The sequence below is a fragment of the Cyprinodon variegatus genome, unplaced genomic scaffold, assembly GCF_000732505.1.
Source record: "Cyprinodon variegatus isolate N-32 unplaced genomic scaffold, C_variegatus-1.0 Scaffold581, whole genome shotgun sequence".
NCBI classification, from domain to species: domain Eukaryota; kingdom Metazoa; phylum Chordata; class Actinopteri; order Cyprinodontiformes; family Cyprinodontidae; genus Cyprinodon; species Cyprinodon variegatus.
Window position 1 is genome coordinate 56,262 of NW_015151034.1, and position 14,404 is coordinate 70,665.

Here is a 14,404-nt window from a genome sequence, read left to right on the forward strand (position 1 = left end):
TTTTTTTTATTAAACTGATATGTTTGGCCATGAATAATTGTATAAATTGTGTCATGATGGCATTAAAATATGTGAAACATTACATCCAGTAATTACAGTGCTTGTGATTAGAGGTGCACCCAGATACATCAAGATTTATTAGATCCAGTCCGATACCGATGCTCGGGCTTGGCGTATCAGCTGAATGAATAAACCATATATCTTACCATGTTAAAAAAAGGTAGTACATTAACACAGATATAAATGTACTTAATATTATTTTGGCAAAATTTGCAGCAAAAAGAAACAAATAGTTTACTGAATTGGATCTTAGTTATCCGATATCCGATCCAGGTATCGGGTATTGGTGCATCTCTACTTGTCATCTATGAATCCTTACAATTATAAATATTTAGAACTTTATCATCAATAAAGTTCTAAACCTAAAGTGATTATTTGAGCGTTATTCAGAAAGTGCATAACTGTAATGATATTATTCAATGCAATTGAAAAATATATAACGATACTATTTTCCTCGTTAGAAATTCTCTTTACCAATGTCACAGTGTCTCATTATTCCACTTGAGCTTTACCCTCATGGGCAAAACACTCAGATGGAGGCCAGTGATACAAAAAACAAATAATTTAACATTGTGCAGCTGCCGAATACATCGTATGTGCTAGAAGAACGAAAGCACTGTGGGTGCATGACTTCAGAGATATGGTATCTAGACTGTAATTTACTCAGCTGGCTCAGGAAATACCAGCCTGCCCATGATGGCACTTCCACCCGGCTACAAACCCAAACAACCCACATGACTTTTTCAGCTGTACTCAGACTTAGTTGAGGGATTGTACATTAAACACCTGGAAGTGAATAACTACACAAAAGCAGCAATAAAAAAAAAATATATAAAAAAATACTGAGAGTAAAAAGCAGAATCAAGACATGGCGGAACTATTGGCTCAACCTGGTACTATAATCTAGATAAGCTGCACTAAACAGCAACATCAACAATTGTACAGGTGTGGGTATTTTTCTCCCTAAAAATGTAATGCCACATAAATGTATAGAGCCCATCTGTTGTTGTTATTTCTCTGTATTGTCAGCAAAAATCTGCTGTAGATTATAAGAAAGTAATTAACCTGATACAGAAATGTGAGTATTCTCCACATTGTCTCGATGGCTGTTAGTGAAAGGATATTTAGCACAGCGCCTCTGGGACATGCAGCTAACATGGCCGTATCCACAGCCTGTCATTCAGTACAAGCATGATGCTCTGCGAGTAACTGGGGCAGTGCAAAGCCTCTTAAAAAAGCAAGAGCATGATTTAAAAGAGGTCTCTACGGCTTGACCTTTGTGCTGCTGGAGATCTAAAGCTATTCTACCGGAGGCCACATAAAAACCAGGCAGTTTGAAAAAAATCCAGCTCTGTGGGAGAGAGAAACTCACTGACACACTTGTCTCTAAACTCCAGTAGCTTACATCATTTAATTAAGATTTACTTTATTTCTCAGAAAACAAAATAAAAGATTTATTTTGGTGATATGTGAATGCACATGTTTATTAAAGCACCCTTGGTCAAATATTTTAGGGTTATGTCAGATCTAGAGACAGAAATGTTGCCCTTACTTTACAAAATACAAAATAGCCCAAACTCAGTCAAAATGGCTGAAATCCATTTGTGTATAAATTTATTTGTTTTTTGTTTTTTTTTGTATTATTGCCATATATGATTTAGGTCTGGACCTTGACTGGACCACCCTTTCATATGCTTTGCTCTAAACAAGGGGTTAAAAAACTGCAGCATTTGTGGGCCAAAGAATGATTTTGTGTGGCCCATATAAAAAAAAAAAAAATAGCAAATCAATAATCACACAAATGCTTCTGGTCAGCACAGGTGACAATCTTAATTATTTTAGAAAAGTTGGGTACAGCACAATGTATCAGTATTTCGTTTGCTGTTTTTTATTGTTTTATAATGCCATCATAAATAAAACAAACATCCAGTGATGTTCTGTGAGGATCAGACTGGGCTGTCCAAATTCTTTAAACCTTCAGAATCAGAATCAGGTTTATTGCCATTGTTAGTGAAGGAGTTCACAAACTAGGAATTTTTTATGGTACAATCGTGCAACATGAAACATATAATATGAAAAAGCTAAATAAAACTATAAAAATATCTAAAACACTGTGGGTATAAGGCATGCAATAAAATAGACTAATATATACACTTAAGATAAAAATATGGATATAAAATATAAAAAGTAAAATAGCATCCTACAAGGAGTGCAAATAGAGCAGTGTCCAAAAAGAGCAGTGTAAATGGCATGGGCAGGTTATAGAGTCTGACATATAGTTAGGTGAAATAAACCTTGAAATATTAAGTGTGCTTTAAGAAGTGACCCATGAATTATTTTAATATTATTATTTGAAAAAAGCTAATTTAGACCAAGAAATGAAAAACTGTCAACTGAAAAATAAGAGTTTAAGAGGACCTTCACCTTTGGACATTTGGACTCCTCCAAACTAAACCCCCACCCTATAGTTCTAACTGTATGTTTAGACTCATTTTCATGCTAATCGGTCAACCTCCATCAAAGAATTTTGCAGGCATAAGCTCCATTCATCTTCCCATCACCTTAGACAGCCTTATCTTTCCTTGTTAAAGGAAATGTCTTTCCACACCATTATGCAGCCAACACCCTGTTTCAAAATGAGAATGCTACATTAAAGCTGATGTGGACTGAAATCCATCCCAAATGTAAAGCATTCCGCTTTCAGACCATCTACAGGTTTATAAGATGGGAATTTAAGACTTTTTGTAGTCAGTATTCTATGAATGCCACATATGTCGAGCACAAACTCACTCTACTTCACCTTGATGTCTCTACTACATTCCCCATGACCGTCTGCTGTGTTTTCAGTCCCTATGATGCTGGTGCCCACTAATGTTCTCTAATAACCCCTCAGGTTTTCACAGGATAGCTGGATTTATTGTAAAATTACATTTCTCACTCATTTACTAATTAGCTTCAGTTATTTTTAACATTTCTGGAAGTAAAGATACAGTTTGGCAGAGTTTGGGTAGAAGATTTGCTGACTCAAATGCAAGGTACTATCAAAATATCAAACCTTCTTGCTATAATTCACTTGTTTCACTGCCATCAGTTTTCTTCATTGCATATAAAACAATTTCCGCAAACCAGCTCAGATAATTCAACGTTAGAATTTTTACAAGTACTGACATAAAATTGACTCTACGAGCAATCAAAATCCCCGCTGTATAAACACATATAGGATGGCTTCTATAGCAACGTCACCTGAGCTGAATTTCAAACAACCTTCTGTCTTTTCTCTTCCCTTTGTTGGCTTGTGTGCTGTTGTCTAGGCACCGTGAAGTCCTTACTCAGGAGACGCCCCAGTCAGTCCCCAGAGTGTACCGCTCCTGTCTACAGGAGGAGACCACACCAATGCTTTCCTCAATATTTACAAAACAAACACTTCACCTAAAGAAGGCCTCGGTTTATGTTCCAGATGGTGGATCAATAATTTGTGCACACTGCAGCTTTTCAGGTACACACAATCCTGTTTTTTTTTTTTCTCTCTATGAGGACTGCTGCATACAGCCCACGTGGTTGAGAAATTAACTTTCATTGAATAGGAGTTAGCTGTGCAATCCTGTGGTGGGGATCGTTGTTGGGCAAAAAATAAAATAAAGAGGTCATGTGTCTGTGAAGCATCCAGCAAGAACGGCACCCACCCATCCTCAGAGGCATTTCCCAACCCAAAGCCAGCAGATGTATTTAACAACAACAGGGTGGTAACATGAGGATTACCACATTTTTCATTCAGTATAAAGCAAAAGGATTAAAAATCAAGCTTTAAAACGATCTTTCCACTGCAGGGCAACAAAACCAGAGTTTTACTTTAGGAACTAAGTCCAAAACAATTCATGGTTTACTATTTCAGGCTTAAAGAAAAAAACCTAAGAAGAGTACACAATTAGAAAAAAAATAGATAAACTATACGTTTAACTAACTCTATCTTTTATTTCTAAACAGATAAATGTACGGATATGACATATTATTTAATATGCTTAAATAGTCAGACACAAGACAATTAATGAATTATTACTGCCAACATATCAATGGATTATTTTGTCCTTATAATCATAGTTTAGTAGTAATCAATAACTTAAAAGAGGTGATAAATAATCAAAGATAATAACCTCTGATCTTTTTCATCTAATTTTACTTTCCTTCTCCGGCCATCTGTTTTCCTCTGAAGAAGCAGATAAACAACTCTTACTGTATCCTTACCATTCATGGCTGCAGATATAAGGCTCCCAGGCAGCGAGGGAGATCCTCTACTCAGCTGGCTAGGTATCAGACATCTGCTGAGAAAAAGAGAGATCTGGGTGTTATTGTGTGTGCGTCACAAAGTGATGGAAGTACAGCAATCTGGGAATGAGAAAGCTAGCAAAATGTATGAAGATTGGAAAAGAGAAGAAAACAAAGGAAAACAATGACGACACACTTTTCATAAAGGTAAACTGATTAAGAAACAGCAAACTGCTGACTGGGCTGGTAGAGGAACAGATTGGAGGAGAAGAAGGAAAACAGACAGAGAGAGGAGGAGAGGCTTTAGATACACAGACACTGTGTGTTTTTTACTTCATTTTTTTTGGCAGATTTAGTTTCAGAAAAAAAAACGCAGAAAAAAGCATCAAGGTGACTATAACACACTACGAAAGAATCAACTCCTTAGCTGAAAGTTTATTTTTCAACTTGCCCAGAAACAGTTTAATGTAATCCCTAAATAAAATCTTGTATACCACATAAATAAATGTAATAATACAGTATGCTATTCTATTTTAGCAGTAATCACGGTAAAAACAGTTGTTGTTTCAAATATTGACAGTTGGGGTATATATTTTCTTCCCTAACTCTTATATTAACACAACGATACCAAGAAACTGCTTTTTTTTACTATCATCCCAGGAGAACCTGCTCTTGCTTAGAGGCACAATAAAGAAAGCTGAATATCCAATTGATGCATGACTGCTGCCTTTGTTTACTACTCTGTATGATAGAGTTTTCATGAAGGTATCAAACAAATAAATCAAGTTGTACTGCTGATTGTAGCGCTTAGGGAGAAATCGAAATTGAGTGAGATTAAAACTGGCAGGTGAGTGTTTAACAAAATATTCATGTGAAAGTCATACGCAACTGACAGCAATGAGTTTGGATTATTACCAACTGCTTTGGTTGAGACTTGGCTAGATTTCAACAGCATTGCAAATTTAATTTCCATATATTTGTCTGAAATATACAATGATAATGTTTAGACATAAAAAAGTTAAACTGCTGTCAGGTTTAGAGGGTAGCTGTTTCCCCCACCAGGGTCTTACCTGATGCAATCAATTCAATTAAACCTAAACAAAGACCTGCAGTTGTTATTGAGCGTACATATACTATCATAGTGTCTTTACACTGAGAGCTGTCAGAAAAAGAACAAAAAAACAACATGTGGGCTGGTCAGCGGTAAAGAGAAGCTGCTATAACAGCCGCCCTATCTCTGTGACGTAAGAGAGGTGTTTATATGAATACAGAGGGCAAAGAGAGGTTGCTAGATAATCTTATTTTCCTGGAAAACAATACCTGAGGCATTGTGGTCAATGGAACCAAGCACTAGCTGATAGTGAGATGCTACTGCTGTCTCTACTATTACTGTCTCACACATCATGTGGGGCTCTGGCAACCTTTTAAAACAGGACAGCTTATTACAATGACTGTATATGCTGAGTAAAGAGATATGTCTTGTAAAAGGATGGTAGAAAAAACAAAGATGGATTTATGGCTGTAGGAATAGCAGTAGGGGTGACTATTGGCATGGGTGTTGCAATCAGTACGTTTCACAATACTTGATTCAAAATATGACTTTATCACAATATTATCCGCAGTGTTTTACAGCTAGTGCTGTAAATGTTCATCAGAATCCAGGATGTTTGGGGTTTGAGTTAGTCCTCGTCCTCTATGTGACAGCCTCAACTTCAGAAATGGTGCTTCACCGCACAGCAAAATGGCTCAATAACTCTATCTGCCAGAGCGGCGTTGCAGAGGTAGAGGTAGCATTGTTATTGTCATGATTGCAGCCCTGATAGCTGATCTAATTACTCTCTTCAATCACCTGCCGAACCCTCCCCGCTTACTAATTATCTTTCATCTTATCCACCTGCCCCTTCTGCTTTATGTACGGTTCAGCCCAGCTATCAGGGCCAGATCATTGTATGATGTTTTGTTTGTTAGTCTTTTTGTCTTGATCACGTCCTGGCTGAGCGTGCTTTGTTCTTATTTTGGCTCAATGGAGGAGCCAGTTTAAAGTTCCATAGTTTTCCTGGTGTCTTGTTATGTTTCTACCTCTCAACTGCTGAGCCTGCCTGTTTCCATCTGAGCGTGTCTGCCTGAGCAAGCTGCCAGACTCACAGGACTCACAGGACTCAAATTCTGCCATAAAGGTCTGTGGATTCCTGGAACCCTGGATCTCTCTGTTCCTAATCTGATCAGAACCTCCAACCAGGTTTCAGACTCCTGGATCTTACAACCGTCCTTGTGTTGGACTGCTTCCTTGATCTGGCTCGAACTTCTGTCTGCTCACTGGGCTGCTGCATGGGGTACACTCCGTGAGGCTCTGCGCCGTATCTTGTTGACAGTCCATCGGCTAGATCCTGCCTCCTCCTGAGGATGGACTGAACTGTTACACGAGCGTGCCAGTGATGGGTGGCTCCCCGCAGCCACTGCGTATCCGCATATCCACAGCTCCGCGTTCCTTTCCGTCTGTGTTTTTTTTGTTAATAAACCTTTCGAAACTTCCCACTATCTGTCTCGCCTGATGGGTCCATCTGTCCCGTTATATAAAAGTTATAGTCTAAAATGTTTGTTTTTTTAAACTGATACTAACTGAAATGAATACTCCAATGTCCAGCTCAATTTTGGTTTTGGGACAATTACAGATTATTTATCTGTCTTTCTTATTTTGCTTTCAAAAAGATGCTGTTTCTCACAAATCTTTAGATTTCTGTATTACAATGCACACTTCCCTTCTCACAAGTGCCAGAGATTTTCTTTTGAGTCATTTTTGGGGATTTGGCTTTCCTGTTCTAGACTGCAAACTAGTGGGGACACTGCAGTTATTTTGTAATGTACAGATGTGTCTGTACACGCCAGCTCTGCTATTTACTTAAGATAATTAAAGCAGGTGGCCTCTGTCTCTGCATGCTCTTGATTTAATCTTTGGAGTTATCTAGGCACAACCTCAATCATGACACTAATAAAGGCCCACTACCATTTTCAAACCAAAACTCAGAAAAAAATAAAAGCATGTTTTTTATATTCAAAAAGTATTCATGATTTAAATTTATTCTCTGAATTAGGCCGCTTTAAAGCACCCCTATTTTCCTACATTTAAAAAATAAAAAATATAAACATGGAGGCCCTCAGAGCGTGTTTCTTGCCATTTGTGCAGGAAAATCCATCTCAGATTAAGTAGATGGCCTTTATTTTTCAGCCCTTCTCTAGATGAGCTATTTTGGGCTTTCCAAGCCTCTGTCCTCTGGAAGGATGCACCCCCCCCACAACCCGCAACCATGACAACCAATCAGACTTTGTAAAGATCGCCTAGGAGCGTGGAATAATACATTAGATGAAGTAGGTGATGCTACAGACCACTTTGGACAGCATATTTCCCCTGATGACATCATAAGGGGAATAAATTTAAAAAGGAACATTGAGCACACATTAGCTAAAAGGTGGAGAAAGGCAGTGAGAGAGTCAAAAGGTTTTGTTTTTTTCATTTGTAAATCTCACACACATGTTTCAGGACACATATGACTGTTACAAATGTTTTATAATGTTAATTTTGCATAGTATTGGACATTCGAGTTGAAATTGGGATGCAGACTTAATCAAGGCTGGGCCTTGAAACTACAACTTTGAGATTGGGCAGTGTTGGGTGACCCTTACCAAACCCAATCAGACTTCTTATTAATGCCACACTATGTCTCTTTCCTTAAATATTCTCTCTCTATGCATTTAGATTTCATCATTAGAGCTGGTTATTTTAGCATGGTTTAAAACATTTGGCAGGTACAAAACAGCTTACATTTGCAAGAATAATTGGGATTACATTGTTTTTAAAAGGACACATTTGCTTCTGCCAAAACTTCTGACATCAAGCTATGCCAAATCTATTTACTGTGTCAAAATATTATATTTAGCTAGCATTAATTTATTTGTAGTGACCCTTTTTCTATAGAAGTGACATGTTCAACAATACAAAACAAATCACAAAAGATGTTTGAAAAGTTCCCATGCTGGAACTGGTTGAAGGTGCACAAATGGACCATAAGGTAACTTATGGTCCATTTGTGCACCTTCAACAGAGCCTTTTCCTTCCTGAAAGTATAAAGTCAGCTGATTGAAAAGTCATATCAGGGAAAATACAGTCATGTTGTTTTTGAATTTGAAAGTGCAATAAGAGAAAACAACAGAAAATATGTGTACATTAATCTATATTTCTTATGAATTCAATAACATTTTCAAAATCAAAAGAAATACCCTTGTCCCATTTTAAATTGGAATTTTCAACACAGACGTTCTTATACTCGTATGCAGAGAATATGTTTCGATATCAAAATATAAAAGATAACATCATGAATACTTCAGTCATTTAACAGTTATATATTATATTAACAGGAGTATAAAAAATTATAATATTTAGATTTCTTTACATAAAAGAATTTAGATTATGTCTGTTTTTGTAAATAAAAATTCTATATAACAAAGAAGTTTAAATGAAATGGTATGATTTAAGTAAATGGGAATTAAATAGTTCACTTAGAGACATGAAATGGAACTAAGGAGAGAAAAATCTGGGGGTGTAAAATAAGAATATTAAAGGGCTAAGAGGCAAATTTCCAAAAAGCCTTTTAAAACCTAATAAAAATATTGATTAATCTTGATATTGAAGATCTAGCACAGCTAAAAACAAACCAAATATGATTTAGAACAAAGAAACTGTGAACAATAGGGACAGATCATGTAGTTAAATATTACAGTTACTGAGATTCAAAGTTAACTTTAATAGCTTGTACAGATAAATACCAACAACCTTATATAATATTATCCCTCCAATTTAACTTTATTTTATGCCAGAAGTCTTTGATAAAGAAAATGTGTCCTATTAAATTTTCTAAGTTCAGAAACCAGCTTACTAATTTTCCTGTCAATGAAATGAAACTATAACTGAAACATAGTTATGTTGTTCCAAAGTCCAAGTTCTTACTCACATCTACTCACCGTTCAATCTGACCTGGCTTAGACCATTTTACTAATAAATGGCCAAACCCTCTAACCATACATGCACATTGGATCATCCAATCCATTCTTTCATCATAAAGCTATGATGAAAAAGAAAGGATTTTACAAATAACGGAAGATGGTCTCTCAGTGCAAATTACTTGTAAAAACAGAACAAGAAATCCAGGCAACCTCTTTAATTCAGTACCCAGTTCATCCATCTGTTGTTTCATCACTGGGGCATGACATCAGAAAATCGTAAAACTGTAATACTGCTGGTAAATATTGCAATGCCTATAGAGACAGCACTGAATCCCTATTCCCTCCTATCTTTGTGGGCTTATTGCAGTGAAACCCTATGCAACAGGCTAAATCTGACATTGGCATATAAACATTACATTTGTGACTCTAAGGCTGAGATCTAAAAAAGGTTTTCATGCATAAAAAACAAATGCAATCTTCCTTCGTATTGCAACTGCAAAACTGATTAACAAACCAGTTACTAAGATCATTGCATTGGTTGAAATTGCAAATGCAATTTATTTTATGTATTTTCTTCATAAGTAATATTACCACCTTAAAAGAGCATTCCAAATTTAAGGTGCTCTGTGTATGAGCAGATACATTTTCCAAAACTTAAGTTAAATACCAGCTTGTGTTTGCATGCTGTTTATATGTTGTTGTTTTTTTAAACTACAGTATCTTATGCAAATGTTTACAATATTTTCAGAACTCTTATCCACTCTCATACACAAACACTTGAATGCCTTGAAGCGTGTGAGGTATATTCTTACCTCTTGGTTGTTCCTGTAATATACATGTACGACAGCCCTCACTGTTCAAACAGGGCATATCCTGGACATATCCAACAAGGAATCAGCAAAAGGATGTGAAGACACCCTTTACATAAACAGAATTTGTTTTGCTTTCTTGTTTTTTATTCAATAACTCTAGATACTTATACTTAGATAATATCAACACGTAACAAAATCTTTCTTTCAATGCCGGATTTGAGACATTGTGTACATCAAAAGAGGGTTAGTTGCTCAGATTATTGACCCATTACGCAGAGGTCACAAATGAATCAAAGATCCTTTGACTCTAACCAGCATGCTGATTGACACCTGTGTGCACCACACCAATCTAGATAGTTTGGCATATCAATGCTTTGGCTTGTGTGCACAAGTGTGTCCAACACACCCTCCTCTCACAGAAGGAGTCCCTGTTCTGCCTGACACAGTCCAGGAAGCTCAGCGGAACCGTGGAAATAAAGACCCCAGTGTGTGTGTGGGTGTGTGTGTGTGTGAATATAAACACTGTGTGTTTTGCCAGTTCACAAGTGTATAGGAGCAGATAGATACAATGACATGCAGAAATATGCACCTTCCTCTGTTATTTTCCAGGCTAAAATCCAGGACATTGCTGCTAGAGGAGTCATTTATATCTTTATAACACAGTTATGGGTCAACTTAATAAATAACTTTGGTCTCTATATTTGAAAGAACATTCTCCATCCCCCAATACAAATACAACATCTCAGCATTGTTTCTACATCATTTTAATGTTTTGAATTTTTATTTTTTGCTTATTTATTGCTTTTTGCTTATCTTTTTTATTATAAAGCCAAACTGGCCACTATTATGTATTTATTTCTATGCATCTCCAACCGTTAATGAATAATGAACACTCAAAGTCCATCCCTGGTCTCTAACATCACCACAAGGAGTGCACATGTGTACTGTCATGGTTTTGGTTCCTTTCAAGTTTTATCTCTGAGTTTTCATTTGTTTTATTTCCATTTTTGTGCTCTAGTTATTTTTGACTGTATCTTAGGCTACGTTCACACTGCAGCCTGAATTGACCTAAATCGGATTTTTTTTTTGCCCATATGCGACCTGGATCTGATCTTTTCATGGCAGTCTGAACAACACAGATCCAATTTTTCCAATGCGACCCAGGCCACTAGGCTATGTGGTCCTGAATCCGATACAAATCTGATATTTTCAAATGCGACCTGTGTCTGAACATTATTAATACCCGACATAGGTCACTATTCTGCGTCTTGCTAGGCAGAAGTGGCAAGAAAAACAACAACCATGGCAGATGATGATGCGGAGAGCAGTATTTATGTTTAAACATATTGAAAAAAAAGAGTTTTATGTTTGGAAAAGACCGCTAGATGTGTGCCGGCACTACCATTCCATAAACATGGAGCATGCTGGCCTGCAACGTCATCGCGTCCTCTACTGCACGTGCGGGACACTTGCGTTGTATGACTGCAGTTCATGCAGGAAATCACATACAAGTCACATATTTTTGGAAATATGAACGGCAACGCAAAAAAAATTGGATTTCACAAAAAAATTCGGAATTGAGCATCAAGGCCTGCAGTGTGAACGTAGCCTTTGTTCTTAGATATTTCTTGTTTGCCCCATTCTGTCATTCTCCTTTTCCTCAGCTCCCTTCTGGACCCCTCTGTTCACACCTGCTCCCAATCTGCTAATTAGCCTGGTCTTTGTTTCTCTCCCCCATTTATTCTCCTCCTGTTCAGTCACTCTTTGCTGGTTTGTCGTCATTTCTTTGCCCCCTTTTTGTAAGTATTCCTGGTTCTCAGTTTTTGTGGATTTTGTGGATTTATGTTTTGGATTTTTGCTTCTGTTGAACTTTTGTTATTAAACCTTCAAGTAACCACCTTAAGCTTTTGTGTCTGCATTTGGGTCATGTCAAACCTCCTCCCTCACTGTGACATATTGACGCTTTGCAAATCATGACAGCAATTTCTGAAGCTCTAAAATGGCATTGCTGGTAAATCATCAGTTTAGCCTTTTCCACATTTTGTCAAGTTATAATCACAAACCAAAATTAAATTTTGTTGGTATGTCTCCCAACGAGCCTTACCAACAAGGCCCAGAGACCCCCAATGACACTGACACTCTCCCTCCCCCGTTCAGGACCTAGAAGCTACACCAACGTAGCATCTCCAGACCTCCTGCGTTACATTAACACATACATATGTCTATATACTATATATTGTATGTTTTATATTCTCTATATATATCTATTTTGTCTGCACCATCAACACCAAGTCGAATTCCTTGTAAGAGCAAACCTACTTGGAAATAAATCTGATTCTGATTTTATGTGGTACAACAACAGAAAGAAGGGCATCATTTTGAAAAGGGTAAAAAAAAATTAAAGATGAGTTTCAAAGTTTGTTTTCCAAACAAATGAATATATGGAAAGTGTTAAGAACATCTGCATCCAGTCCTTCATAGTATGATAATGATAAATAACATCCAGTATAACTTCAGAAGTAAACTTGTAACTTCATATCAGTAAATCGAATATAATATACAGTATGTATTATTATTATTATTATTTTTTGTATTAATGTTTTGTATTAATAATACAAAACATCGAGATCAATGTCCACAGAAAATAGAAAAAACCTTCTACTTTAATCCAAAAGGGAAATTGCAAAGTTCGATGGAAAACTACTTCAACCATTTACCATTAGTATATATTGAACTCTTAATTAAACACAGAAGTAGCAGCACTGTGCTGCTCTGCTTTTCTTCAGCGGGGGGATCTGTTCAGAGTTGATTATTAGATGGTTTGAGATAATTTCAGGCAATCTTGGAAGAATGCTAGTTCAGATGGCAAAGAACAATCCCAAACATACAGCTAGAGTCAAAATGAAGTGTTTGTGATTATTGGCTGTTTCAGAATGTCTTAGTTAAAGTCAAAGCATGAAATTCAATTGAAAATCTCTAAACCAGATGTTACAAGGTGATGTGCAGAGACATAATCTCCCTAAAATTGAGATTTTACAAAGAAGGGGCCGAGGTTTAAGGCTGTAGATGTGTAAAGTCGTCACAGACATACCTGAAAGGATTTGCAACAATAAATAAAGCAAAGAAGGGGAAAGCTTCTGAAGTTTTGACTCAGATGGACTAAATATAAATTGATAATAAAAAAGTTGTAAAAGAAAAAGCTTCAGAGTAATTCTCTTCTGTTGGTCTGTCACGGGTAGATGGGGTCAAATCTTTGTGCAAGGGAGCGTGGTTATGTCATGCATTGCCTTGGCAGGTGGATATGCAACAGCCTCTGCTGGGATGCAGCCAGATGTCACAGCTACTGGGGTTTAAATGGACTTTGCCACTTCAGCAAAGAATGCCTCTAAGCAGCAGAAGAACAGTGCGCAGACACACTCTAGGCAATCTCTATAATGTGTCTTCTTCGCTGCAGCGAATTAGCAGATATATGCCTCATGCTTAACTAAACAGCTTCACTCCTCTTGCTCCAATTCTCACAATCAGTAATAAAAATAGGCTTTTACCTCAAAGCTTGATGACAAGCTTAGCTGTCATGAGCTGAAAACAAACAGTAGTAACCTGAGCTTCAGCTCTCTTCTTTATAAATCTGATTTACACTTAAAGAACCCCACTTTGTCTCTTTTTTTTTCTGGAGACATGATGATTACCCTCCAGTGTGGTATCAGTACCACATAATTTATCCTAAATGATTTATCCAACATGAAGCATAATTGCCTTTTTGTCTCCAAAAAGTGTGTTAATCTGTGAGCTTCAGTTGAAGTTGATGTGTTATTTGTAGAAAACATCCTTTTGGAGGCATTTTTTCCAGCCATATGGTGTGTTCCCCATCTCAAATGCAGACAATAGGCTGATTTTTCAGGACATGTTTCTAAAATAAATAAATAAACCCACATCTTGTCAGGACGGAGGGTCCACTGCAGCAAATCAGTGTGAGAATAGGCAGCACCGCATTGCCTGTGATCAGGCTCCTTATTTCATTTAATAAAGCAGGACGTCCCACTTACCTTGACGGAGCAGGTTTGATATATAAATAAATAAATCAATATCTTATTTACGGAAACTGGTGCTACATGAGGCGGTGTTTTATCTCTATTTTCTATGTTCTTTTTTTTTCTTTTTAAGCGACAAAATGATGTTTAATAATTTACCTGTTGCGGTGGAGCAGCGGTGAGGATCGACATCCAGGCGGACAACCGGAGCTGCTGAGAGGGAGGAACCGCTCCAGCTGC

At 37.1% G+C, this 14,404-nt stretch overlaps 1 protein-coding gene across 4 annotated transcripts in view; it reads right to left on the reverse strand.

Annotated features, from left to right (window-relative positions):
- The window catches only part of LOC107095879 (intersectin-2-like), a 53,898-nt gene extending 39,494 nt beyond the window's left edge, over positions 1-14,404 (reverse strand). For 3 of the 4 annotated variants that reach the window (XM_015392242.1, XM_015392243.1, XM_015392241.1), the window contains exons 1-2: positions 14,324-14,404; positions 4,303-4,376 (exon numbers count right to left, since the gene is read on the reverse strand). In XM_015392242.1, coding sequence (XP_015247728.1) covers positions 4,303-4,309 — 7 coding nt within the window. In that variant the 5' untranslated portion in view covers positions 4,310-4,376; positions 14,324-14,404. Of the gene's footprint in view, positions 1-4,302; positions 4,380-14,323 lie in introns of all 4 variants that reach the window. The other variant, XM_015392240.1, reaches the window with a different exon arrangement.